Below are 27,924 nucleotides of genomic sequence, written 5' to 3'. Positions count from 1 at the left end.
AGTGAACTGTTCCTCTAGTATTTAATCTTTTCAAAAGTACAAGAATGCAAGAAATGAAAACTATAAGGCTAACTAATGATTGCAGGCAATACAGTGCGTAGAGGAAAATCTCTTTGGAAAGGGGTCCACTTTAGGAAAAAATGAATTTGGCTTTGAGCAAATGAGAGCTGCCAGCAATGCAAGGCATAGCACTCCTTTCCTTCTTTTTCCTTTTTCTCTGTGTAGACTCATTTACTCCATGATGACTCTTTATCATAGAACATAGGTAAGACAAATATAGCACCGAGAAAATAACATATTTGGAAAATACTGTAATTTAACACATAGCCGACCTAAATCCTGAAGGCTGTAGGAATTAAAGCATGAATCGCAGATACACATAGGTAACATAAATAATCCTGAATGAACATTTGAAAAGTGTTTGGCAAAGCATTGTGCATCAGAGCACAAGGTAGCTGCTTACACATGCAGCTTAGGAAGGCACAGTTTATTGCAATAGACTGCTTTCCTCTCATCTTCCTTTTTTGGTCCTGGCTGTTCTCAAAAAAAAAAGAGATGGTATTGGATGAATAGGTCTAACATATCAGTTAGTGTGTTCCTTTATCTTTACAGTGAGCTTTCAGGAAAGGTTGTCAATATTAAGTAACAGGCAGATGAAAATGCTGAATGGGAAGAGACTGGTCTGTCCACATTCCTCACTGCTCCACTCTTTCACTTCTGCAGTTTACTTCCTCTGCATCCATTGGGAGGTCCTGGGTGGTCTGTTTCAACTCTTCTATGATTTTATCTTCTCATTCCTCCTTTTGTGATGATTTCCTGCTTGATTCATCACAAATGTTCTGCTACCTGGCTGATAGTCAAAAGCATTCATGGCAAGACTTGCAGATTTTGGTAACCTGCAAGCTGTCTTACCCCAAAGTGCTACAGATCCAGTATCGTTCAGTTTAGCCATGTCAAAGCATTGTGACAAAAATTAGAATTTCATATAAGTCATACAAGTTTTGCTAAGGCATTACCAGTGATGTTTCCAGTTTTTAGAAACCATTTGATTGTTACCACAAATGCAGTGTGAAGGGAGTTCAGGCACAGGAGTTATGATACCGTGCCTTTTCTTTACCCAAGATAAAATAACCAATAGCAAAGCTGCTGTGGAAAAAAGCATATTTTTACACAGGTGATCAAAACCAGGTGCATTCTTTTGTACTGAACAATCTGCCACATATATATGTTTTTATTCATGATTCCACGTGTAACATTAATGGCAGAAACAGCTTTGACTCGTGGATTTATCACTGTAACTGGGGTGAGAAAATGGTCACTTCCTCTTGATAACTTGCTGTTCAAAAGCCATAAAACATTATTTCTCCATGTTTAGTCTAATGGCTTCATCTATTTTTCTGCATCTCTGTTATGACCAATCACCTGAAAATTCAAAGAAAATTGATATAATACATGTTTTCTGCTAGATTAAGGAATGAACTTTTTATAAGTAAATGGCCACTATATTGAAGTCCTGGTTATTTTCATTAGTGAGGCAGGCTATATCTGTGGGAGGTGATGAATTATTTATGCAGATCATGCCTGGCTCTGGGGAGATTTTTAATGTATCCATGCCAGCAGCCACTCTTCACCCATCAGAAGGCCAACTGTCTATTAAGCATCTGACATAATAATTTGAAAAGGTTATTTTATCAAATAAACTGCAGTTAATTGCTTCTAAATGCTTAAACCAACTATATGTTAATCATAACTAGACTCCTGATATGAAATTGGGAGTAGTTTTCTTCTGAAGTATCTCTGTTACTTTCACACTGCTTTTGGCAATGGAATAATATTAAGCAAATACTTTCAGTTCTGTCAGCAAACTGAATCAGAAAGATGGTCCTGAGATTGTCTCAGGTCCCCAGTGACACTTATTTTTTGCCTCCACTGCTGGGTTTTCCTAAGGAGCAAACTGTTTTTCACCAAAGAGACTCCTCAGGAGGTAACGAGGCATACAGTCCCATGCACAGGCTTCTGTCCAAATGGCACATACAGCCCTAACCAGTTCCTAGGGGTGGCTGGAGGGAGAAACTAGGACTGAAGACCTGTGCTGGCAGGGAATGCACAGGCAGAGCAGATTAGTTGTGAGTATTGGCAAGACAAAACAACTGGAAACCAAGAAAGGGACATCTGAAATAAGGGGGGCGGTTTGTGAGAATAAACTGCTATGGCTCAGTTTTTAAATAATGAAGCTGTAATATTCAAAGTCAACATTTACACTGAAGTTAGAACCTTTTGAAGAGTTAAAAATATATTTAATTAAAATAAAAACTATGGGAGCCCTAAAGGTTTTGTGAAAAGTGGAGAAACATTACATTAATCAGATAAATTTTATGCTGCAAAGTTCCACAAATCTAAAGTTAAGCCAAGTATTTTTAAGAGCTAATTCCATTAATATGGAATTAATTCTTGCATAGAGCATCAAACCTCATGACTTATTTTATATATTAAATATTTAACTGTCTTACTTTGAAATACACAAAAGAGCATTGCCAACAATTACTTTTTTCCAAATATAATGGTTAAAAATGTAAACTGTAAAAAATGTTTCTTATTCTGGATTATCCTCTTGTATGGCAAAGCCAGTGTATATAGACCAATATATCTTTGGCACAAATATTAGTTTATAGAACTAAACTGAAGAAGTACATTCAAGCTGAAGTGGCACCTTTGGATTAGAGAAGGTTACCTGATACGGATAAGACCATAAGCCTTTCAGGAATTATTTTGTTTGTTTGTTTGTTTTGTAAATAAAACCTTTAGAATTTCAGATATAGTCATATATATTCTCACTTTCATGGGTCATTTGTATTAAGGTTCTCAAAAGTAGAACTAAGTGAAACAGATTAAACATCCTTATCTTACAGGATGAAGAACTACTGAAAGTACGAGTATCATTTTCTTCTAAATCATAGCTACTGGCAGCTGTAACAGTGTTATATTCTGCAGTTGTTATATTAAGTATATTATTTCCAAAGGTAGATTGGAAATCTTCTATTTCAGGATGTGTAGATAATGTCCCCTTACTCTCAGAGATAAATGAAAATGCAGTTCTGTTAGACAGGATCTTTTCTTCAGAGGCTTCTATGTTTGAAAGTGAATTTGAGGAGATCTGAATGCAAATATCTTCTGAAATGCAAGCATGGAGGTAATGGATGTCATTTATATCAGCTCGAGGTTCACAGCTGTGCCCTGCATAACAATGGCAATCAAATTTTTCTATGAAGGTTTGCAGATCCTGATATGATGGTTGCCCTTGTAAAGTATATTTTCCATCCTTTGTCATTTGAATTGCAATATTCTCAGGGTTCAAGTGAAGATAGTCACTGGAATTCCATTTTTTCCGTGCACAAGCACCGGAGTCTTGGCATAGCACTTGGCTACATATTCTGGCTGCCATTGTGACGTTGATCAGGTATGGGGTCAAAGTCCTCCTAAGGTAGTTGTCCAGAGTTCTACAGGTGTTCTGTGAAAAGAGCATTATACCTCCACGTTTAGTATGGAAACCATTAAAATCCTGTCATTCTAATAACAGTGCCACAGTACATATCTATAAATATTTCCCCTGAGGATTTGATAATAGCTGTAACTTGCTGTTGGAAGCAAGTTTATCTGAGAAGCTGTTATAAAATTCAAAGATCACAACAAATTTATGTTGTGTAGTTGCTGGAGATGTTATAAAAAGCAGTTAGATCAGAAAGTAATTGTCTTTAAGCTTTCATTTTATCTCTATATTTCATGTAGCATTTTGAAACAGATGCATTTAAAGAAGTTTTATGAAGAATTGAAGTTCCTTTTTAAGTCTTAAACAGTTTTAATCTATCTGGGGAAAAAAAAACTCATTTCTTCAGCCTAAACTAATACTTTTTCTATCAAGTAAGCTGAAACTTTTCAGCTTTCCTCTGACCTGAATAGCTTGGCTACAGAATAGGGAGCTTTCATGGCATTTTTAAATGAATTGTGGTCAGATGGTCAAATTGAAGGTATGCTAAGATAATTGATCATTCTAACTGACCATGAAATTGGCATGTGTTCTGTGCATTCTTGGCACAGTTTAATAACCAGAAGGTTTGAGTAATCTCACGTTGTTTCTGACATTATGGGCATTTGCCCAATATCACATGTAGGTAAGCCTAATATTTATACCCATGGAAATCAATTTGGTGAATCTAAGATGTAGATAGGTGTTTTTAGGGTTTTTAGGTATATAAAAACATATTTCCAAGAAATTTTGATTGATGCAGAAGTGAGGCTTACAGTAATATTTTGTTGCCAAAATGCTAGTAACTGTGAAAGCTGTGAAAAATCAAGTGCAGTTAGTGAACAAATACACAGTATGACTGGGCTGTGATGAGTTTTTTCTCACAGGAATCTCAAAATTCAGACAATGAAAGTTGCTGCTCATCTATGTTCTGATATTGAGATAATGGGCAGAAAGGTTCCAGGTGCAACTGATATCCTTTCACAAAGGCAGGCACATACGAAAAAGTCAAAGTGGGATGCTCTGGGGAATAACAACCTTACAGAGCTGTGGAGGGGTATTTGGCCATGCTTTCTGTGACAGGAGGTCTGGCAGGGATGAAGCATTTTGGTTCTTTGCACTCAGAAGATTTCACAAGAGTCTTCCCATACAGCAGTTTGTTAAATCTAACTTGTCTGGGTATGAATGAACTACCTGGAAAGAATTATGAGACCATCCTTGTAACAGTTTCTCAAACTATGTATTTCCTCTTCCTAAAACAAACTAGAGTTTTTTTCTTCTGACTTGGATGTTTCATATAATCAAATTAATCAAAGTACTATTTACAACACACAGAACAGGCTAGGGCTGAACTTTTACAGACTGACTTCTCCTACTGCTTGAAATATTGTTGCCGAGTTCACCACTCCGGAAAGCAGAAGGGTCTTTGAAAAATTGTTCTGGGCAAGCCCATGTAATTTTTTCTTTACCTCAAGACTAAAATGAAATGAAGATATAGGAATTCTTTCTTATGCTAATTAAACAAGTGCTGACTTCCCTATGGTTTTCATAGTAACTTGTCCATTTACCAAGAGTCAACAGCACTGATACACTGAAAGATTGAACTCTTGTTCTGCGCAGTCAATGAGCCTCAGATGTGCTTGAGTTTTGACTACAAGACACTGCTGGCAGTATGGAGTCATCATTTTAAAAGTAGACAGTACAATGTAAGTGATCATAATGCTTTACATCCTTTTCACTTTATTTCTCCTTAAAAATTTGTATAATAATTGATCTAGCATACCTTATTTTGTGTTAAATTCATATCACCCCAGATCACAATTCCAGAAGCACCCAGCGCAGCAGATTCTCCAATGGTATTTACCAGGTCATCCTGAAGGAAAACATGCAAAGAATCATACAAATGTAAGTAACCCATAACGTAAGGGCAAATGGAAACAAATATAGTAAATGGCATATCCAAAATAACTACTTGGAAGACAGCAAGCAATGATACACAATGCAAATGTCCTGTTCTCAATTGCACAATTTTATCCTGGAACTGGATTGCACAAGTGATACCAGAAAATGTTGCCAACAATATCCAATTTATATATGTCATGTGTTTAAAAAAACAAGACAGTAAAACTTGAGCCAGTGGTTAGGCATATGACATACACTCCTCCAAGCATTTAAAAGGTTTATTTTGCTGCATTGCCTCCTGGCCTCTCAGAGTTGGTAGCAACCGGTTTCAGTAATGCTGTGGGATAAAGATACTGGGAAGCACAACTAGTTTTTTGGAGTTTGGGGGGTGTTTGTTTGTTTGTTTGTTTGATTTTAACTTAATTTCTTTTACCGGAAAGTGCTAAAACAGAAAAGTAGCGAGAGAAAGAACTTTCAGCAGTAGGAACCTCCCTTCTCCAGGGAAAGTCTCTGGTCTTTTAGAGAGATTGATTTGGGAAATTTGTTTCTGTTCAGTTCTCCTTTTTAGGGTCAGCTATTAGCCTAGCCCTAGCAAAATGTTAAGGCCCATATGGGATGGGAGAGGACTATGATAATGAAAAAAACAATAAAAAGGCAAGTTACTGTAGTGCACCACAGAAAAAAAAATAATGTAAAGATTATAGGATTTCAATTATTAATTAGGATCCCAGCAGGGCCTCTTGCTCCCTGAAAGTATCCACAGAGCTGGGGACAACACTTGCTAATACTCTGTCCAGAATGTGGGAGGACACCAGATAGAATGTCACCACCAGGATTCTAACTTCCCCTTCCTCATAGGCTGGAACACCAACAAGAGGTTACCCAGAGTGATGGTATCTCTGATAGTGTGGGTGTCTATAAAAATGTGAAACGAAAAGTATAGCCAGAACTACAATAAGATGATTGGATCTTAATCAGAGCCTAACCTTAACTAACCCATGACATGCTGAAATACCATTTTAGAAGCTACTTGAGTATAACTAAGGATAGAATTTTCTCACTAGCTTTAAATGCTTTTTAAGGAAAGACTCCATTTTACTATTTTTTTTTCTTATAACCTAAAAAACAGGCAGTAGGTAAACCCAGTATTATTAATTCTCTTTGCAAGACTTAACTCGTATTTCTTTCCTCTGACTAAGTGTGCTAAACATGTGTTCTAGTTTTGTGATATTTTGTTACATGTGAGGACAACTCAGAGAATAAGATACTATTTGATAAATATAATGAGAAAGGTTTGAAAATAGACTTCTTAGTGTTCTGTTTGGTAAAATTTCTTTGATGGATTGATTTACGTTTTTAGACAAAATTGCACACTTCTTTCTGATGCAAGTTAGTAGTTTGCTAAATAAGTGTCACCTGGTAATTTCTTATAATATAAATTTGAACTATTAAGGGTCTACCTTCACTCACCTCAGAGAGATATTCCTCATAAACATCTGTGAATACTGGACGTGTGTATACAAAAACTGGAAGGGGATGACTAGAGTTAGAGACATAGGAAGTTCTAATGGCTTCTTGAACTCTGTTGCGAACAAAGAGTTGAGCATTTCTGGAAGATTTTAAGGCTGTCTCTAGATAGATAGATGGATAAAGTGCTGTGCTTTTCTCCCACAACCAGTTAAGTTCATTATTTCTTTCTATTTCAATATCTAAACAGGTTCCTGTATAATTGCGTGGGTTTTGTTTGTAATCATAGTTATAACAGTCTGGATAAAGGTAATATCCCCACAGACGATTTGGTTTCATGTCTATGCCCAGCTTCAAAGTTTCCAACATAAATGATTTTGCTGCAAATTCAAATTCCGTTTTAGCTATAGTTCTGGCTTCAGCTTCTGATAGACTGAGGTCTCTCTGCTGAACTAGCTCAATGGATTCCTGTCTGTAAATATCTTTTGATCCCCAGTTCCTTATCCATACAGGTCTCCAGTTTTCCCAGTCAATGACAGCCAATCCAGGCTGTTCATCTGAAGGAATGTAGAATTGGATGTCCTCTTTGGCTTTTTTTAAATGATTCTCCAGAAGGGAAAGTTGAGGAAGTCCACCATTGAATGCCTCTCCTGTGACTTCATTTTTGTAAGGGTAGTAGCCAAGCCTGTCTGGATAGAAGAGAGTGATGTTTTGCCCAATGGATGTCTTTAGTGTGCTTCCAATTAGAGGGAAAAAATTCATGTCCAGCTGCACTCCAGTCCTTTCAGTACAAAGTTCTGTAGGAGCATTCCAGATAGAAAGGAAAGGTGAATTAGAAACAAGCGGACGAGCTCTTATGTTCAGAGATGAGCAGCAAGAAACTAGAAGAGTGGCAAACACCACACCAGATGCTACAGGATATGTACAGGTAACACAGATGCCAAAACTTTGGATTTGTCTTACAGTTTCCATTGTAGCATGTGCAGCAACATTAGGCGCTTCTGATCAGACAAAAATTAAATGCTCTCTGGGTGTTCAGAAGGTTGGTAGTCTGTCAAAATCTTTACCATACAGTATATTTCTTCAGATTAATACCTATTAAGTAATATTCCTTGGGTGTAAAATACGGGTGTCCTTTTTACAAGGCTCTCTGTCATTTCAGGGTGCAGGAAACTTTTCAACAACTTCTCAGACCTAATGCAGAAAAAGAAGAAAATGTAAAGTAAGAAATGATAAATATTTCATTTCTAACCCTGAAACAAATACCAAATCTGATTTTGAATATATTGTAATGCTTGAGTACAATTCCCCTTTGAAGTAAAAGAGCAATGTGCAAGCAATAGAGAAATGTGCTGTACCATTCCTCTGTCAGTTTTACTCCTAAAACTTAGATGTAAAAAACCTAGATTTAAAACAGACAATGGAACAGTATTCAGTGGCTCAGAGTGAGTGTGTACAGAAGTAGTCCTGATTGTGTCAATTACTGATACCTGTAAAAATGAGCAGTTTCATAGTGACTTCTCTTAATCAACAGCAATGTATAATAGTTCTCACCTACATCAAAATAAAATTCTAGTCCTTAATTTTTTTAATTTTACAGAGCCCTTAAGGAAAGATACAAGATAACATAAAAAAACCTGGAGTGTTTTACACTTGCAGAAAACCAATTGATAGATACTCATTTAACTCAGTGAGGTATCTGAAATATTGTCGGCACTCTATCTCCTGTCCAGGCCTCTTTTAAACAGGCTCAAACACCTGTGTATCACTTGGGTATGTGGCCCGCTGTATGTTACTTCTGGCCTTTTGAGATGTTCAGATTAAGTGGCCCCGAGTCAAAGTCTGCCCAGGGGTGCAGTTCATTAGGAAAGCTGAGGCTGTCTGTGCACCCACAGTGAGCAGTCGCATTTAGTGGTGATAGCTTCAGTATAGAATCCCACTAGCTAAAGCATTCTCTGTGCAGTAATTCCTAAATCTACATTCCTTCTGCTTTTGAAATTGTTCAAACCTGAATTTCTCATGTTCTGTAGAGGCCTTGTGATGAGGCAATAGAGTATGTAAGGATTATATAGGAGTGTACACAAAAATAATACTTCACACCGTGAAGTGGGCCATGAAGTGGCTGACAATGTAAAATCTCTAAGGACAAATGCAAAAAAAAAAAACCAAAGAAGATTTTAGTTTGTATTTACTGAATTTAGCCAGGAGTGGAATCTACAAATCTTTGTATAGAATCAGCAGATGGACTGAAATCTAATCGTTGATGCAGATATTTCATCATTCCACACCTGCTGATGTGATAACTGAAGAAACCCAGCCAAAAATCAGTTTTATAAACTTGACATAGATCATAGATCTGATCACCAGGAAAGAAGATATGGCTCTGTTCATTTAAATTGTTTCAAGAGCAGTACCTCATTTGCATGGCGTCTGCTTGATGAAACTTGCAGAAAACAGGTCTGCATGCATTTCCCCCAGCTGCCTAGAGGTGATAGCAGGAAAAAGCTATCTCTCCTCCAAGCTAAACAATTTTGGCTCTCTCAACCTCTCCTCATCTGACAAATGCTATAATCCCTTATTCATCTTTGTAGCAATTTGCTAGATTGTCTCCATTGCTTTATTGTACTGGGGAGCTCAGAGGTGGACACAACACTCCAAATGTAGCATCATCAGTGCTAGATAGAAGGAATAAACACATTGCTTGACCTGTTGGTGATGTATACTCTTGTTGAGGCCACCCAAAAGTCTGTTGGTCTTCATTGCTGCAGAGATGCATTACTCAATCCAGTCAACTTTGTAGAACCTATTCTGCAACTTCATTCCAGCCATTCAGCTTACAAGCCTGTACTGGTGCATGGGGTCATTCCTCTCCAGGTGTAGGGCTTGACGTTTACTTATGTTGAACTTCATGAGGTTCCTGCCAGCCTCTTTCTCCAGTCTGTGGAGGTCCTCTAAATGGCAGCATGATCCTGTGGCACATTAGCCACTCCCAAGTCTGGATTATCTGTAGACTTGCCGTGGAAACACTCTTCCCCATTATTCAGATAATTAATCAAGATGTTATATAGTATGGGACCTAGTGTGAAGCCTTAGTATACATTCCTAGAAACAAGCTTCCAGCTGGACTTGGATGGGGCTCCAGCTGTACATCTTGGACTGATCACAACCCTTTGAGCCTGACAGTTCAGCCAATTTTCAGTTTCACTGTCCAGTTATCTAGCTTGTACTTAATCAGTGAGAATGCTACAGGAGACTATGTTGAAAGCCTTGCTAAAATCAAGATCAACAGTATCTAATTCTCTTTCCTTGTCCACCAAGCCAGTCATCTCTTTGTAAAAGATTGCCAGGTTGGGCAGGCAATTTCCTCTTTGTTAATCCATGCTGACTACCTGCAATCACATTCTTGTTCCTAGTGTAAGTGTTTTCCAAAATTATTTGCTCTCTCAACCTCCCAGGGTTTGGGGTGAGGCTGGTCTGACCAGCCTATAGTTCATTGGATCTCCTTTCCATAACCTTTTAAAGAAATGAGTTACATTTGCTTTCTTCCAGTCCTTGGAACCTCTCCCAGTCACTGTGACTACTCAAAGATGTTCAAGAATGACCTTTACAATGACATCAGCAGCTTCTTCAGCACATACCGCTCCTTGCAGGCCATTATGTCCCATAAACTTGTGTATGTCCAGTCTGCATTAATGTTCCTGACCCTGCTTTTTTTTTTCCCCTGCCGGCCCCACTCAGCACCAGGCCCACATTTTCCCTTGTCTTCTGTTGCTGCTATACTTGTAGAAGCCCTTCACGTTGCCCTTCACACATCTTGCCAGATTCAACTCCAAGTGGACTCTGCCTTTTTTAACCACATCCCAACAGCTCAGGTAGTGTTTCTTGTTCACTTGTCCCTGCTAGTACCTCATGTGTGCCTCCTTTTTATATCTGAGCTTTGCCAGGAGCTCATCCTGCTGTTTCTTGATTTCCTGTATGAGGAGATTTTTGAGCTCGGAAAAGTAGATTCTTGAAAATCAATCAGCTCCTGAACCCTTCTGTCCAGGGCGATCTCCCAAGGAATTCTTCCAAGCTGATGCCTCTAGATGCCAAAATGTGTTTTCCTGAAGGCAGTGGTTATGATCTTGCCATTTCCTTTGGTGCCTCTTTTCAAGATCCTGAGCTCTAACATCTCATAATCACTACAGCCAAGACCCAGCCTTCACCTTTCCTGTTTGTAACTATGAGGAACACCAGAGCCTCTCTATTCCTGGCTCCTGCATTATTCTAAGTGACACTTACCGAGAGGATACAGACGGAGACTTCCAGAACAAAATTAAAGAATTCCGTGCTGAAATTCTAGAGAGATACTTTTTCCACTTATGCAAATACAGCTTATTCAAATTAAATAAATTTTCACACATAACCAGCTGATATACACCAGCATTTGCAAGGACAGTGATCTTTTATGTGATTGATTTTGTCATAAGAGAGTGGGAAGGCCTCAGAAAGAAGCTATAAGAGTAGTTTGGCTTTTACTGTTCCTCTGGCTTTGGTTATAAGAGATTTCTTGCCCCCACTGAAAAAGTACAGAAAAGTACAGAACACAAATTTTATTATTTTTCCTGTAAGTTTTTTTATGAGTGGATTCTAGTAATAGGCTAACTTGATGTAAAGGAAAAGAGGAAAACATTGTTTTGAATATTACATTTAGTGGTTTCGCTAAAATTCATTTATTATTGGCTAATCTTGCAAAATTAAATCTAACTGATTGTTGGGAAATGATTTTCCTCCAACTCTTGCTGTGATGTACTCTACTGGGTATGAGTTAACAGATTATTTTATGTGATAGTTTCCAGTTAAAAGGATTGTCTTCATCCCAGCCTAATGATGACAGCTCTGATAAATGTTACTCTCTCCAATCTCCTTGATGTTAGTCTAAGTGAGCTGAGAGTTGGTCTAATAAAGCTGCCCTTCTCCTTGTCAAAAAGTCAATTACTTTACAATATATTAACACTAATTGTTTGTGAGATACCTGACTGGAAGTACATATGGATGGAGCTAAGTGCCTTTTGTCTAGGGAAAAAGCTTTGACTTTAGATTTTCCCTATTATGCCTATTAATTAATGGCATAATAACAAAAAAAACCACCAAAAAAAGCAACAACAACAACAACAAAAAAAAAAAAACCAAAAAAAAACAAACAAAAAAAAAACACCAAAAAAAAGGTGAAAATTGGCTGGTCTGTTTCCTATGCCAAAAAAAAATATGTAGGCATGAAGAACTGCGGGTTTTTATGGGACATAAAAATCTAGCTCTTTAAATCTTTGCATTTAGTCTTTAAATGCCTGAGGCTGTGATGTAAGGTGTATGGTCAAATATGTAGATAGGACCAGAATATTAAGGATTTATTCCTTATTCTTTTGTTTTCATATAAACACTAGCTACTTCGGTGTAGCAATAACTCTTGATGTTACAGACAAAATAAGGTATTAGACAGCGTAAGTTAAGTTCTCGAGAATTGTTGCTTTGTATTTTCCTTTATCTGAAGATTACAAAAATGTAAAATTATACAGATGTCTAAGGACTCAATTCTAGCTTCTGTTAAGAGGTCAGCACTGATTAAGTCCTAAGGAGAGACAGAATAAACTTCTGAGGAGCAGACTAAGTATATATATTAAATTAAATGTTAATGTATTTAAACTTCGAAGAAACCTGAAGGAGAACCCAAAACATTTTTAAAGTTACCAGCATTACTGAGACAGCCCTATACAGTTTCTCTAAATAGGATCAGATCAGCCCACATTGCTGGGAAAGACCTGCCTGAGGTCAACACATGTATCTTTTATAGATAGTGGAAAACAATCAGTGAGTCTGACATCTGTCCTGGACCGTCCTTGAGTGCCCCAGTGGTGCTACTGTGGGAAATGGCCCCATTCCCTTCCATTCTGCTCTGGAGTGGTCTTTCTTCTGGATGAAGGGGACAGTATCACTGTTGCAACTTCAAATTAAACCCTCCTGCTCTTTTTAGAGATGCATGCTTTGGCTAGAGGCTGTTTGTTGGTTACAAACAGGTGTCAGTCATGAAACAGCCACAGAAGAAAGGGAACAGTAATGTTGCAGCTGTATTGCATTCCCCATTTGGGTCATTTTGGCATTTTTTAAAGAAGAGACAATGACATTCAGTTAACACACACACACGGGCATTGGGATGATAACATCAACATGTGTGAGGAGTAGAAAGCTCCACAGAAGGAAGGCCCATCTCTGGAGGTATGAACCATCTGTGCTACACAGCTGATGGCAGGTTTGACCTGTGGAGGGTGATATTTGCATAAAGGATGCGGCCTCATTGTTACAAGTGCATTAAGCTTCACATCTCTGTACAGTCAGAATTGGGTAAGCACTCATCTTGACAGTGGTTTGAAAACTCCACCTTCATTTCAGTAAATTCTTCTAAGCTGGGCTAAGGCTACTGTTAATGAGGCCACGTAATGAATTGTTAAGGTTGAAAATGCCTCAGCTGATATAGAGGAGAGGAAGGGGTTTTTGTAATTAGGTACGTGAACCAGCAAAACTGGCTGGCTTAGTCAGCATGTCTGATTTAAGAGACAAACTTGTCAAACTACACCCCAATGCTCTGGCTGTCCTTATCATCAAGAACTGCCAAATCATCTCTTTCATCATTGGTTACTCCCATTCCTGAGTTCCGTTTCTGAGTACAGGGCAATGAGTGCATGAGGACCTGAAAAAAACCTCCCAAAAAATTCTGCCAGCGTTCCTGACTGTTGCCTGTGATAAAAAATCAAAATATTCCCATGATGTAAAGGTCAGGAACTGAGCATTCATGTTATAGACAACCCTCCTTAAAAATAGTGATGCAAAATAGTAAAACTTGTTAATTATTTTAAATTAAATTTAAATTTAAAATTAGTTAAATTAGTTAAATTTATGTTTTTAACTGATTTTATTTAAATTGTTTAAACTATACATTCTTATTAAACTTACCCAATTATTTTCATAGCCTTATGATGACTGCTGCTGTTTTCCAGGATTACTTTCATGTATTTAGTAAAATGTTTTTCATTCTCTTTTTTTTCTCTTGCAAGTTCTAATTCTCAATTTTATAACAATTCTTAATATCATAACAGCCTGCTAATTGATGTTCTGATTTTTTATTTTAGCAAGTTAGCCAGATAAGCTATCTGAACACATTCCTAAGAGTACGTGGAAAATTTTCCTTTGCTGTATTATGCATAAATAGGTTTGGAAGAACTCAGATTTTGTAATGACAGTTTCCATTGCAGAGGAATCAGGGACAAAATGAAGAGTTGATCATGTGTACTTTGTAAAGTATTCTGTCTCACTAAGATTACCCTGCAAAACGTTCACTGTCTGCTGAATCTCTAGTATTCTGTGGCAAAGCAAGCCCAAACATATTCTCTATTGCAAGAAAAAAACATTAGCAGTCAATATAGAATTTAAAAATCTAATTGTGTATTTACCATGAATATAGGTTATTAATAGATAGCTAATTAAAGGTGAGAACAACCTGGAAGCTTATTTGGATCACAGCCCAGTTTTTAAAAGCTCTAATGGTTTTCTTTGGTATGTTTTTAGTCAAACATATTTTCACTATATTACACTGAAACCTCTTGAATAATTCTAATTAGAAGCCTTAAAAAAAAAAACAAAACCCAAAACAAAAACAAAAACAAACAAACAAACAAAACACAAAAAAAAAAAAAAAAAAAAAAAAAAAAACACCACCAAACAAACAAAAAAAAACCCACAAACAAAAGGCCCAAACCCAATTTTCTTTGGGCTTGTATATTCAGCCTCTTCCTTGTTCTGACTACTTCTTGAAGTAGGAGGTCAAATTTTCATAGTAATAGAATGGTTTGAGTTAGGAGGGACCTTTAAAGGTCACCTGGTCCAATATCCGCTAGGGATGTTACTTAAGATGCCCCAGCGTCATATTTTCTGCAGCATCATTCATTCCAGCATAATTTTAAATTCTTTTGGACAGCAATATTTACAAAGGACTCTAGTGTAGGTCACTTTGCATGTTGCAGTACAAGAACAGGCTTCCTAAGCACTTTACTAGACCTTCTCAGGGAGCTCTTCCAAACAAGACAACGTTATACCTACAAGTGTATAGACAGTATCAAAGGTGGCCCATAATACGGAGGATAATAATCCACTATCAGTAAATTTGCTATTAGTAAGCACTTAATGATCATCATCTCCCTTATGAACACTATTTTGAAAATCAGAAGTCTGAACTGAACCTACAAATATACATTCTTGCCTTCTAAGCTAACATGCAGCACAGAAATAACTGCAGTACATTTCTATACAGAGCAGGTATCATTTCACATCTGTGTTAAAAATATATTTCCCCTTCAAGAAACTATTACCCTAATCTAGGATTTATGAAAGAAAAAAAATCTACACTGTACAAAAGTAACTGTGCCTTTGGATGGAAAAGGTGAGATTGCTCTGGAGAAGAAAGCAGGACAGAGTTTTGCATGATCCTGGGATGTATTGCAGTATTAAAATTAACACAGCAGTCAATTCTGTATCTGAAACTGTTTGAGTCACAAAATTGTGCCATCCTTTTTATAAAAAATAGAATCTTCAAGAAAAATGATAGTGATGTTCCCTTTTAAACGTAAGGGAGTAGAAACACCCCTGGGGTAAATGAAACCTGCGTGCATGAAGTTGTTCCTGGATATTCAGTAGCCACACTCTATAGAGTGTGTTGCTAGAGCAACAGGAGGCAAGGTAGCAGTGGGAGGGGTCCTCAAAGTGAAATATTCTTGGAAAAAAATATGTATTATTAGCCTCATACCAGTTTGTACATTAACATATGTCTTCACAGTATGCAATTTCAAGTTCTCTTCTGCAATACCTGAATGCTCTCTCTTTTTAATCTTCCTCTCCTGGGACTATAATTCATTCCATATTCCTTTCTCCCATGGTTGTATATAAATAAATACAATCTGACAAAAAGATGAAACTGCAGTAAAGAAATAAAGCTTGCCTCAAGAGTAATTTCTCTTTTGTACTGTGTTCTTTTTCACCTGCTGCTCCTTCACAGCCCTCACTAGCCTTCTGTTATTTTGACAAACCTACTAATACCGAGGAGCCGGCCTAATTGCCACCCATCCCTGGAGATAAGTGGGAGAGATGGGTAAACAGATGTCAAAGTCTCAAAACAAAAGTGAGTACAAAGCTATGCAGAAAACCGGTGATTTATTAAGGAGGCATTAGCATTATTGAGCATTGTTTAGGGAATAGGGCATGCAGAGAATTGACAGTTCAACTGAAAAGAAGAAAGGAGCGCAGGTGGGCCTGCCTGAGCAAGAACATTAGCACACCTCTCGGAGAAAGCCTAAGGAAAAGGATTTACAGCATAGCAACTGAAAGCAAGGGCTTGTGGCTGTGAGCTGAGGAAATGGGTGCTTTTTCTTTGGAGCTGCCACTGGTTAGGGTGGCAAAGTTGGTGTTCTCTCTGTGGACATATGGCTGGGACACCTGACCCCACCACCCCGTCTTATTCTGACTGAGACAACCTGCAAACCCTCCCAAACTCTGAACAGCAAAGCTGAGAAACACAATGATGTCTACTGGTTTCAAGAGACCTTAACATCTGTCATGGGGAAAGAGTGAGTTTGGACCACTCGCCATGGGAACTGGGACCTGGACAGCATGTGGCAGTCAGGCCTGGCTCTCACTGTCCTCATCCTCACTCCCTCTCCGATTTTCCCTCCTGGGAGGCTTTAGTGGATGCCCATGCCAGCCCTCACCTCTGTGGGATTGCCCAGCACGTGCTCCATTGCTTACATGCCACTCTGACTCAAACCTCTTGCCTCAGATATTTTGTGGAGTGTCTTGCCTGCCTGTGGCTTCATGTAAAAAATAACTATTACACTGCAACATATCATTTACCCAAGCTGAAAGGCTGAAAACATGCAGGTGTCTTTTCTTTCACCCCGATTAGAAGCATTCACTAGAGAGAAATAACTTCATATTAAATTTTCCCAAGCCTAAGTTTATACCAATAAACTTTAGGTTCCTAAAGAAACAGAAATCCCTATTAGCATACTCATACCTGTAAAGGAAACCTATTCCCACCCCCTAAGAAAAATTGCCTAGACTAAGGACTTAACCTAAAAAGCTTGAAACAAGTCTTTAAAGTAAGGTTGTTTTAGCAATTTTGTTTGTCTGGAGACATAGATTTTACTCAATACTTCTGACAGCTATATATGTGCAGTCAATAAGTAATTTTTTGTTGTTGTTGTTGTTGTCTAATAGTTCAATGAATCACTGGCATTGAAAAAAGGAAGTCAAAATACACTCAGAGAGAAACAGCAGATAGTCTCATACAGTTCTGTGTGTGTAACACAGGTAAGTGGTTGTTCCACCTCATGACTCCTGACAATCTTTCTGGAAAGTCCTATCAAATTTTATCTTCCCTTTGTGATATTTGAATTTAAAAATAGTAAAAATTTAAACAGCATAAAAATAATCAGTAAATACTCACCTCAATGGTTCCACAGGTCAGGACTTGCTGAAATGAATGAACAGGTGAGTGGACAAAATTATTACCCTTGTCTAGCAAGGCAGGGCTCTGGCCCAGCCAATTGGGATTGTCATTCGGTGAAAGCCTTAGCATAATTATAGGGTAGGTGATGAAAGGTTTCTTCTGACACAGCTGATTGCAGTTAAGTAGTACAAAAACACATTACTTGTCACAGGTCTTGCACCGTGTTCTGTAGTTTACTGAATAAATTCTTTGAAATAGTTCCTTTTTTTGAAAAAAGAGAAAAAAAGAAGAAGAAATTTTTCTTTTCAGTGTAGCAGGGATTTGTCCAATGGAGGTAAAAAAAATGGGGTGGGGAGTGCAAAACCATGTTCTGCTTTGCCAGAATCTAGAGTACCCCCAGGTGATGCATTCACTCGGAGAGTGAAACAAGGTCACAGAGGAGATCCTGTACTGGAGAACAGATACCAAGATTGCCATGGCTGGAGATCACTGGGCTGTGTGCTGCACTGGACCTTCTCATTGCCCTCACAGGGATCGGGCAGAACCCTCAGAGCTTTGTAATTAAACCACCAACCACTCTCTGTCATTAAGGCCCCCACTCTGATTATGCTCACACAGCACTTTGGGTTGGTCGAGGGCTTCCCACACCAAAGGGATGGCAGGCAGTGCCACACGTTACAGTTGTTTTGAGCTCCAGACCCTCTGTTATACTTTCAATATTGCAATTCACTTCCAATACTGCAGTTTAAAAACTATATTTCATTTTCTCTGGCATAAAAACAATTTTTTTCTTTGGAATCAATTTCAGTTTCAAGACAGTCAATGCTATATTGAAAGCTTTTTGGCATTTTAGATGTCATACATTGTTTCCTTTGTGTAATATTTTTACAAAGTTTTTGATACTTTGTGACATGTCCTCCTTAAATGTATATAATGATAAATCCTCCAAACTAGAAAATAATCAAAATATTCAGCTATCTACTTTTTTTAAAAGATCAACTGTAGAACAACAATTTTAAATTATTAGTTTGGAAAAAAAAAGTTTAAAAAATTAGTTTATAAAACTATTCCAAAATGATGAGAAAAGATATTCTGAAGCAGTTTGCTATAAAGAAGAAGATAGAATAGAACTTTTCAAATTATACATTTTCACATTATCATTCTTCAGTAACATGCTAGTATATCTGTTACTCTTATTTTGCATAAGAACTTTAAATCAATATTTTTTGGTAAGAGGGAAAAATGAAAATAAAGTTTTGGAATTTTAAAATTCAGTGCTAAAATATGTTTTAGTCTGTGTTGAATTCTTCCACATGCTATTTTTTCATGGAAAGCAGACAGCCAGCTTTATGTGTCAGGAAAACAAGGAAAATAAGATAAACAGTAATTAAACTATGTAGGTCAAGTTAGTGGAGAGAGACTCATGGTTGCTGTTGCTGTTTCAGCCCAGGCCATGGACTACAAGGCTTTACCACTTCACAAGTAGCAGTGGTTTTCTCTCTTGTAGTGCTACACCTTTATGATGCTCCACTCCACAGCATTCTTACAGTCAGCAATCCCATCCAGCATCTTTACCACTCATCTTCTCGTCTAACATTCTCTTCCCTAGTCAAATAGGAATTTCCTCCCAGAATAAGCCATCTGAGTATTAAATAATAAAGGGAAATTCAACTCTTGAATGAACCATTGAATCATTACTGTACTGGGTGGAAATGATGGTGCAGAATAGAATAAAGGCAAGGAGCCTGAGGAGTTACAAAAAAGGGTCTGCAGAGATATGGGAAACAAAAAGAAAAGATGTGCAGAGAACAATAGTCAAACCACTCTTCACACCTCATTAAAAACTACTAGTTTGTGTCATGTCCAGAGACATCCCCCTTGCTTCTATCATCAAAATATTTCTTTCAAAACAAGACTTAGTGTTGCTGGTAGAGAAGGTTCTCCACAACAAGCCTCAGAGAGGGGTGGCCTGCAAATTTTTCACTCCAGTACCCTTGGGCTTTTCTTTGTGGACACTGCTCAGTGTAAGACAGCCCCACTGCCCACTGATGTGTCCCTGCTGAGGCTGCCAGCAACAGCGTTAGTTTTTGTTTGGGGTTTTATGAGGTGGACATCTGTCCATTAGCAACTGGAGAAGAGCCACCAGTATCACACCCCACAGCTGCCAGCCTATCAGCAGGCATTAACAATTTCCAGTTGGTGCTGAATGAGATGGATTCAATCCAATAACCTGGTGCTAAACATTTCTGTGCTCCTTCAAATCATAAAAGTATGGCTTTTGGATGGCTCCTGATTTCACTTTGTTATAACACAAATTAGGTGTTCCTGCTGGCTGTGAGGCAGCAGGAAAAGATGAAATAATAGAACAGCCACAGCTAGCAGCCAAGAGAAACTGGTAAAGATCTGCAAATACCACAATACACTAGGAATAAAAAGTAGGATACACAATGTGCAGAGGCAGAGCTGGTGGAAAACTTCCAAGTAGTGTAAGCAAAGATTGAACTCAGCTGATCCAAGAATGAAACATGGAGGACCTAATCCCATTATTAATGAGTGGCAAAAATCAACATTGTGATTTTGGCATAATGGATTGCAAGATTGGGGATACATGCAGTGGAGTGATGGGAGGCAGAGTGCTTATCTGAGCGGGTGGGATCTCCCTTCTCACCACATATGACCTGCCAGTCTGACTCCACTGAGATGAATCCCACCTCCTTGGCACTAGCCACTTCATCTCCTAGCAGAGAAAGTCAGTAAGGTACCTGTAACCAGTTTCTCAGCAGCTGCCCCCTGAGCCTCAGTCACACACATCAGATCCCTCCCTGCACACACCATATCCTCTTTTCCTAAGCCCACCTTTGACTCAGGTCCTCTTCTCTTCCTCCATTCCAGCACATCCCAACTTCCAACCCTCACTTCTCCAAAGTCCCACCCTAACCTCCACAAGCCCCAGGCAGAAGGACTTTCTCTGTATCATGCTCACCCACCACGGCCATGGGACAGAACCCATCCTCCAATTTACATCGCTCTGGGTACTCTTTTCCTTTAGCCCTTCACGAGATAGGGCTGACTTCCCTGACTTGCTCCCAGGATCCTTGCCACTGGTGAGCACTGCCCTCCCATGCAGTCAGACCTGGGCAGTGTTGTGTCTCTTGCAGGTAAAGTATGGGAACACAGGTTGCACTGGTAGTTCTGGTTAGTACCACATGCATTTGGCATGCCCTGTGCATATCTTTTGGAAAGATTTGCTTTCCTCATTTGGGAATGACTTTGTCAATTGCCTTTGTCTTAATTTACCACTTATTTCTCTTTAGTCAAGATTTTCTAAATATTTTCCGCAGTTCTTTGCCAGCTCCAGCCTAAAGATTTCAAACTGTTTTTTGGAGAACTATGACTAAACTCCATCCAGCCCCCCCATCTGTGGTTCAGCTACCTCTAGAGGTGGGACATTATAAGCAACTATCACTTGGGTCTGCTTTTGTTTGAGAGAGTCACTTTAGGTGCTAGTGAGATTGTAAATCTTTTTCTAGCACTGGAGTCTGCAGGAGATCTGACCAGCAAGCACATGCTGTAGACATCCTCAAATCTTATTCTCTGAGCATCCTAGTCAGGGAACTGACCTGAATACACATGTTCTCTCTCTGGGCTTTGTCAGCAGGTTTCTGTACTCTGGAAACCAGGGCACGGGGGAAGAGACATGGAAGTCAGTGAGATGCCCTCCAGGATGTACATTAAGCATACAAGAAAACCAAGGATCTTGGGAGCATACAGTTGTTTAATCTGAGAGTATTTTCCTTTCTTTGTGTGCATAAACTTTCCAGGTGGAAGTATGTCCTGAATGCACCAGAGTCCTCTGCTGTGTTACAGCAGCTCAAGCCACTGACAGCTCCTACTGTCCACTGGAGCATCTGATGCTCTGTCGGTGAGTCTGTATTATGCAATGCAGACCAAATAAGTGTTTATCTTCTTTCCAAAGAGAGCAGTTTGCCTGCAGGGTACAATGAAATACAGAGACACCAGCCTGGATTTTTAAATGGTAAAGCATGGAAAAATTGCACTGTATTTGTTCAGTATAGGACATTTTTAGTTTGCTTGGCCTATTTTTGGGACCTGAGATCCAGCAATATCAGTGTGGAATAGTTCTGCACTGCACCTTCCAAGCCCCAAAGCTGCCATTGACCAAACTAGCAGGTTTCAGTCCCACACATGGTTTCCAGAGCAGCTCTCTTGCTGCTGTTGTCTCTGCAGACCCTTCATTCTGGATACAGCATCACATTCCTGCACTTACAATTTTTTCCTCTTCTGGCACATTTGCATATACAAGGTTACCTCTGACTTGTGTTTCTCTGTGCAAGCCAAGAAAATACCAAGAGGAGCAGCACAGCTCTCCCCTGGGTGGCCTCCTACAGTGTGTCTTGCGCTCAGTGCTTTCCAGGGCTCAGATCTAAGCTATTAAAGGCAACACAGAAGGCTCCCTTGCCTTTTCTTTTTTTTTTTTCTCTACAGTTTTGCATAACTAACTTGTTTTCATTTTGAGAATGACAGATCTAATTTATATTTAAATCTTTCTAATCCATTGCCAAGCTACTATGACAATAGGCATTGAAAAAATCTGTAAATAAGATTTTTCCTATTTACCTGATTGCCCTTCGTGTTTCATTGTCTTCTATGTAATTCTACCCAAATGCATTTTAAAGTTATATCTTCCAATGTGAAAGCTAAAATCAGTCCGGGTGAAAAAGGTTTCTGTCAAGAAAGACATATTCCTGTTTATCACATGTACATATTGAAAACAGCAGCTTTAACAAATGAGCAGGGAGACCCTTCCTCACAGAGCCCAATTGAAAAAAGATTTGGGAACATAAACTCAAATTTAAACCAGCAGCAGTAACACAGGATGCCTCTGAATCTTATCTCATCCTGAGTGTCACCAGTGAAAATCCAGACAATACAGGTAATTAAGTGGTTCTTGTCTGCAGATTTATACTAACGAACCCACCTTCCTTAATACAGTGGATATTTGAAATCATGCCTTTAACAAGAACAAGCCAATTGGCCTATTCATGTGGCCACTGATGTGGTCATATGGGAAAGGATCCTTTCCATATGGACAGGTTCAAAGCACACTTGGGAAGAAGAGAGAGAAGCACACATCCTTACCTCAGCAGCAGAGAACAGGAACTTAACCAACTTTTCCATTGTAAATACTAGAGAGAACAAGAGACACTTACCTGCATTCCCTGGACTCCTTAAATCTTGTCATTTAGGGTAGCAGGGCCACTGGATCTCAGAAAATCTGGCTTCTTGTTCTCAGATGACAGACTTTACTTTTTGTACCAAAATGTGTCTTATGGGCCAGAACATTTCTTTTCTGTTAAGGACATATAATCCACCTGGGTGTTACTCATGTGGTAGACATGCAAAATCCATGTTAATGTTCTCCACCCACCTTTTCTCTACAGTACTAATGTTTTTATTAGCCATCATTACAGGGAATAATACAGGGTAGAGAATATGACAAAAACTATCTTCGATTAAGAGTCTTGGCTTTCACCCCAGACACAGAAACATATCACTGCCCCAAGCAAAGATAGTCACAAGGCTCATGTGGAAGGAGGCTTTGTTTCCTGGTTATTCCTTCCCAACCTGTGCAAAAGGAGGCAGACAAGAACAAGGAAGGAGGAAGGAGAGTACCTGGAAATAATCTCTGCCATCTGTGTCAGAGGTGACTGCAGGAGTCACAGTCCCCTTGCATCTCTCAGCTGGAAAATCTCTACATGTGCAGCAGAGACAGGTAGCACAGATGTGGGCAGCCAAAATCCCCTTCAGCTGTCTTTTACTGGAGCACAGCAAGCAGGAGCAGGGAGATCAGTGGCTCTTCTATTTCCAACTCTGAGAAACACTATTTGACTCATCAATGTGGACTAGATTAATTTCTTTAAGACAGCTATATTCCCTACTAGTTTCTGATAGGTATTTTTATTTTTTAGAACAGATTGGCATTTTCTCTTAAAAAATAATTTGATCAAGCTGTTCCCATCCATTAGTCCTCCACAATGTAGTTGATTGACAGGGATTTTGTTCTCCTCACCTTTGCATGTATCATCTTTATTCAGATTGATTTCAAGGATTTTATTCCAAGACCTTCTTGGAGTAAAGTCTGTTCTTTCTCATTTCTCACTTGTCTGGTGAGTCTGCTTTCACCCCACAACCTGCTTGGAAAGCCAAGGAGAGTTAAAACTCATTGTGGCTTTGCTATTTAGTACACGGGAAAAAAAGTTTTGAAATGTAGATACTAAAAGGTTATGAGCAATATTTGCCCTGTATTGTAAAAATTTCAAGGGTTCCAGAAGCCTTTTTTGGTTTTTTTTTTCTTTCCCTCTTAGCGGCTTACAAGAAATCAGGAGTAGATCTGTTCCCATTTCTAATTAAATCTATTTAAAAGTGGTTTGTCCCTCATGCAAAAACTACTAGAAGATGTTTCTTACTTGTTTCTACTGGAGTGAAACCTCAGACCCAGATTTGCTAGTGATTTTCATATTGAGAACAATAATACAAGTAATTTTAAGTCCAGTCTGACAAAGCCTTTATACACTTTATGCATTATTTAAATAAATAAGAGTCTCAGTTTAAAAGAATGCTTGAAGTAACAGACCCTATTGTCTGTTACCTTTAAAAACTAAGTGTCCAATTTACTAAACCTGCTGAGAAAAGTGCCCATTAATGTAGGCCATAAATGTTCTGTATGAAAATGTCTATATGAATTTAAATAAAAAAAAAATCAAGACTTTTCAGAGAGACTGGGGTAGGAGGTTGCTTACCTGCTAGCTCCCATACCAGTTAAGTTTCCACATCTAACACAGTTGGAATGCAGCCTTAAAGAAAATCTGCATTATAAACTGCCTTGGAACTGCTTCACCTGCTTGTGGAACTCATTTAAATTACTTCTGAAAGCTACAGAAGTAGCAGTTCATTTGGATTGCAAAGCAGTGCAGAAAAGGTAAGTGTTTTCCCAGACTAGCAATCTACATGTTAAAGACATGAAAAGAACAACTCGGAGTCATAAAGGCTAGAGCCAGAATACATTCAGGGAGAGCCATGGTAAGTGAAATGGTGATTCTAGGCAGCAGTGACAGCATTCATGGGTTATTTATCTTGCATAGTCTTAAAATGTTGTTGTATGCCATAAAAGTTGCACTACACTTCAAGACAGCAGCATCCAATATTTTTAGACCCTAAAGGAATAGCTTTAGGAAGTGGCAATTTCCATGAGAATTTCATGTCTAGACTACATTTGATTTCCAATAGCTCAATTCTTTGCAATAAAGAAGTAGAATTTCTGGAGGGTATTTTTTATATTCTTCAACCAGTCATTTGAGAACCATTACAGTTTCTTCTAAACTTGACTTTAGTTGGAAGCTGTCTATATAAAGATGATATAACATCTTCTGGAATGCCTCTGTAAAACAGAGTGAATTACTTATTTCCAATTTCACTTTTCAAACCATACAGATATTTGAACTTGGTAACAAAAACGCCTGTAATCAGATCTTTATGAAACAAACGGAACATGAGTGTGAGATAGAGATTAAAAAATTCAAAAGCTTTATGTAGGATTGTTTTAGGTAGTGGATTTTTGCTATTTCTTGCTTCTGTGTTGAGCAGAGTAAATAGTCTAGGACAGGTGTTTCTCTGAACATAAAAGAAATTATCACTTTACTGAGGAAAAGGGAGAGATCTTGCAACTGGTGAAATCATGCAAATATAGGAATACCATTCTAAATATTATCAGCAAAGAAAAAACGTTAAGAAGCACCTTTTCTCTGCTGTTATATTACTTCTAAATCCACATGCTCGCAGATAAAAGAAGAATTTAGTAATGGATTAGACAATAGTTACAGTTTTCTATTTCATAAAGTTGGATTTTTGCATACTAATTTTTTTTAGAAAAGCTTATGGAAGTAATAATTAACTTTCAAATAAGTAAATCACTTCCAATTACCACAGGATGCACAACTGTTTTGCAAAATTAGTAGACCATCTTTTATGGCCTACAGGTCTGCCAGAGCTGTGGCCTAGGATGCAAAAAAATTAACTTTCACTGTCAAGGAATGACCAGAAAAAGGTTGGATTCGACTGAGTAGAGACATATGCAAAAATTTACGCTGAGGTTTAAGTAATCAGTTACGTAGCACAACAAAGCACAAGATGGAAATAAATATAAGTCTAGGAGAAACAGCATGATGTGATGGGAAGAGAGGAAGGATGGAAGGGAGGATGGAAGGGAGGATGGAAGGGAGGATGGAAGGGAGGATGGAAGGGAGGATGGAAGGGAGGAAGGAAGGGAGGAAGGGAGGAAGGGAGGAAGGGAGGAAGGGAGGAAGGGAGGAAGGGAGGAAGGGAGGAAGGGAGGAAGGAAGGAAGGAAGGAAGGAAGGAAGGAAGGAAGGAAGGAAGGAAGGAAGGAAGGAAGGAAGGAAGGAAGGAAGGAAGGAAGGAAGGAAGGAAGGAAGGAAGGAAGGAAGGAAGGAAGGAAGGAAGGAAGGAAGGAAGGAAGGAAGGAAGGAAGGAAGGAAGGAAGGAAGGAAGGAAGGAAGGAAGGAAGGAAGGAAGGAAGGAAGGAAGGAAGGAAGGAAGGAAGGAAGGAAGGAAGGAAGGACAATTTAAAGAAGATTATTAGGAAAATATGATAACAATTTTTATTGTTATGAAATAGAAAAAATATTAAAAGGGGTGAAGGAACATTTACATTCTCCCTGTCTGCCAGGGTTTAAGACAAGGACTAAGAAAGCAAGGGATAATCAAATGACCTGCAGACCCTTTCAGATGATCAAGACTTGAGGGCATTAAAGTCTTCCTTAACCTGTTGTCTTTATCATGTACTTAAACAATACTGGTCCTCTCTCCCTCTCTTCTCTTAACGGGTTCAAAGAATCTACAGTAAAATATATTTTTTCCTCTAGCATGGCATCACAATTAAGTTGAAATTTCAGTTCCAATCTATCCAGTTAGTATCTAATCTACCTATTTCATCACATAAAATTTGTATAATGAATGTTCAGTGCTCTGGCATAAAATCTGTGGTACAGCTGGAAGTAATTGAGTTAATGGCAATGAAGACTGAGCTATTTTCCCACTTTTCAGGCAAATTGGAGCCTAATAACTTCAAATAACACTCACATAACATTACAGTGAAGTTTTCAACCTGCTGCCTATTTTATCCTTCTGGGCAAGCTAAAAGATGACTGTTAAGCTGCCAAATTGTTACTTCTCTTTATCGTTTAGGATTGGATTTCTCTCATCCATCTAAAAGTTATGTCCCTGCTCTGAGGCAGTATTCCAGACACTCCATCACTGACAGAAAAAGACAGAAAGCCCTAAACCATGAGCCATCCCATCTTTGTACAACACCTATCTAGTAGTTTTAGCCTTGCCAGGAGATACCTTATCCCTCTGATAATGACTCAGTAAATCATGGACACATAACTGGGTCCACAAGCATAAATGGTTGAAGTTGTATGAGCTGGATGCCACAGAGCCCTTTCCAGGTAATTTCAGGCATTCAGCTGAGATGCTTGTCTTAGGAATGCAGTTGTCGTAGACTGTATCTGCAGGAGCATCTCAAGCCCTTGTCAAATCCTCAGCAGTGTGTGAGGGGGGAGGAGTCACCCTGCAGAAGTGCCTGTCTCTCTAACTTGCCTGCAGATGGTACCTAAAGAGAGCAGGCCTCTGATTAGCACACAAAAGGTAAGGTAGATGAATTCAAGGCCTAAACAGTCAGTTATTCACACAGAAAATGAGAAGTATATTCTCTCCCTAGGAGATGGAAGTGCTTTCTTATATTGCACTACTCAGGATGTGATAAAGGACAATGTGAATACCATCACACAAAATTGCTCCATTTAAGAGTCAGTGCACAGTCTGAAGATGTGCTGGGGACCCACTGGGGCAGCAGCTGTCTGGTTGGTGTAGTGGCTCAGCTATTTCTTCTTCAAGATGCTGCATAACTCAATACTTGATGTTAGTCTAATAGTCAATAAACTTATACAAATTCTAACAATTACCTACTTAAAAGAAAAAAAAAATAACAAAAAGGAAAATGAAAACATATATATTGATATCTTTTCCAAAGAGCACACTGTGTTAGACAGTTAAATCAAAGCATCGCCTCTACCAATTTAGCTCCAAAAGATGCCCATTATATAAGCAATTGTTATCATCCAAAATAATTGATACCAATGATAAGGTATTTTTTAAATTATTTAGTTTTTCATTTACAGGAACAAGATGTCAGATTAACTTTTTTTTATTGAAAATTATTGATGATATTGAAGATAATGACATTTCATTCCCTGGATATATTTGTCAGAATCTTCCAAGTGAGATAAATTTTAATAGGGCCCTTAGTCCCTTCTTTGAAAATGTATGTATATCCTCAAAATTCACATATTATTTTCAAATATTTCCCACAGCATAAACTAATCTTACATCTTTTATTTTAC

At 38.5% G+C, this 27,924-nt stretch overlaps 1 protein-coding gene across 11 annotated transcripts in view; it reads right to left on the bottom strand.

Moving 5' to 3' along the window:
* Positions 1-2: 2 nt before the first annotated feature.
* Positions 3-27,924, bottom strand: part of SPAM1 (sperm adhesion molecule 1) — a 35,539-nt gene continuing 7,617 nt past the window's right edge. Inside the window, exons 2-7 of one of the 11 annotated variants that reach the window (XM_063396779.1) lie at positions 23,515-23,638; positions 22,655-22,794; positions 22,062-22,169; positions 6,896-8,086; positions 5,307-5,396; positions 3-3,508 (exon numbers count right to left, since the gene is read on the bottom strand). In XM_063396779.1, coding sequence (XP_063252849.1) covers positions 2,810-3,508; positions 5,307-5,396; positions 6,896-7,864 — 1,758 coding nt within the window. In that variant the 5' untranslated portion in view covers positions 7,865-8,086; positions 22,062-22,169; positions 22,655-22,794; positions 23,515-23,638 and the 3' untranslated portion in view covers positions 3-2,809. Of the gene's footprint in view, positions 3,509-5,306; positions 5,397-6,895; positions 8,087-17,420; positions 17,685-22,061; positions 22,170-22,654; positions 22,795-23,514; positions 23,639-27,924 lie in introns of all 11 variants that reach the window. The other 10 variants (XM_063396780.1, XM_063396778.1, XM_063396775.1 and 7 more) reach the window with 10 other exon arrangements.

The sequence above is a fragment of the Prinia subflava genome, chromosome 4 (assembly GCF_021018805.1).
Source record: "Prinia subflava isolate CZ2003 ecotype Zambia chromosome 4, Cam_Psub_1.2, whole genome shotgun sequence".
NCBI lineage: Eukaryota > Metazoa > Chordata > Aves > Passeriformes > Cisticolidae > Prinia > Prinia subflava.
The sequence above is the reverse complement of the archived record's forward strand: the minus strand, read 5'-3'. Positions and strand labels throughout refer to the sequence as shown.